The 472-nt window shown below is 60.4% G+C and overlaps 2 protein-coding genes across 2 annotated transcripts in view; one reads left to right on the forward strand and one right to left on the reverse strand.

Moving 5' to 3' along the window:
- Positions 1–357, forward strand: part of TSC22D3 (TSC22 domain family member 3) — a 2,247-nt gene extending 1,890 nt beyond the window's left edge. The window contains exon 2 of the mRNA XM_035901749.1: positions 54–357. Within this exon, the coding sequence (XP_035757642.1) occupies positions 54–343 (290 nt within the window). The 3' untranslated portion in view covers positions 344–357. The remainder of the gene's footprint in view (positions 1–53) is intronic.
- Positions 358–379: 22 nt separating this feature from the next.
- The window catches only part of LOC118453064, a 2,301-nt gene continuing 2,208 nt past the window's right edge, over positions 380–472 (reverse strand). Inside the window, exon 2 of the mRNA XM_035901756.1 lies at positions 380–421. Within this exon, the coding sequence (XP_035757649.1) occupies positions 386–421 (36 nt within the window). The 3' untranslated portion in view covers positions 380–385. The remainder of the gene's footprint in view (positions 422–472) is intronic.

Below are 472 nucleotides of genomic sequence, written 5' to 3' on the forward strand. Positions count from 1 at the left end.
TGGCGAGTGGCTGGGGGCAGAGCTTTGGGGGGCAGGGTGGGAGTAACCCCCAGGGCATAACCGTCAAGTGACCGCTCTCTTCAACCGTCTTTTGCAGGATCTTGTGAAAAATCACCTGATGTATGCGGTGCGGGAGGAGGTGGAGGTCCTGAAAGAGCAAATCAAAGAACTGTTGGAGAAAAACTCGCAGCTGGAGCGTGAAAACAGCCTCCTGAAGACCCTCGCCAGCCCCGAGCAGCTGGAGAAGTTCCAGTCCCGGCTCCCCACAGAGGTCCTGTGCCCGGAGGAGCAGAGCCCCGGGGCGGCTGCCCCGGCCCAGCACTCGGGGGGCTCTGCGGTGTAAGGTGGCTCTGTCCTTGGGGTGGGCAGAGCCACAGAACTCTTTCTACTTAATCTCCTGCAAAATTGTTTCTGCCTTCATCTCACACGAAGGACTGCCAGACCCCGGCGCTGAGCCGTGCCCACCCTTGGC

The sequence above is a fragment of the Egretta garzetta genome, unplaced genomic scaffold, assembly GCF_000687185.1.
Source record: "Egretta garzetta isolate BGI_Z169 unplaced genomic scaffold, ASM68718v1 scaffold849, whole genome shotgun sequence".
NCBI lineage: Eukaryota > Metazoa > Chordata > Aves > Pelecaniformes > Ardeidae > Egretta > Egretta garzetta.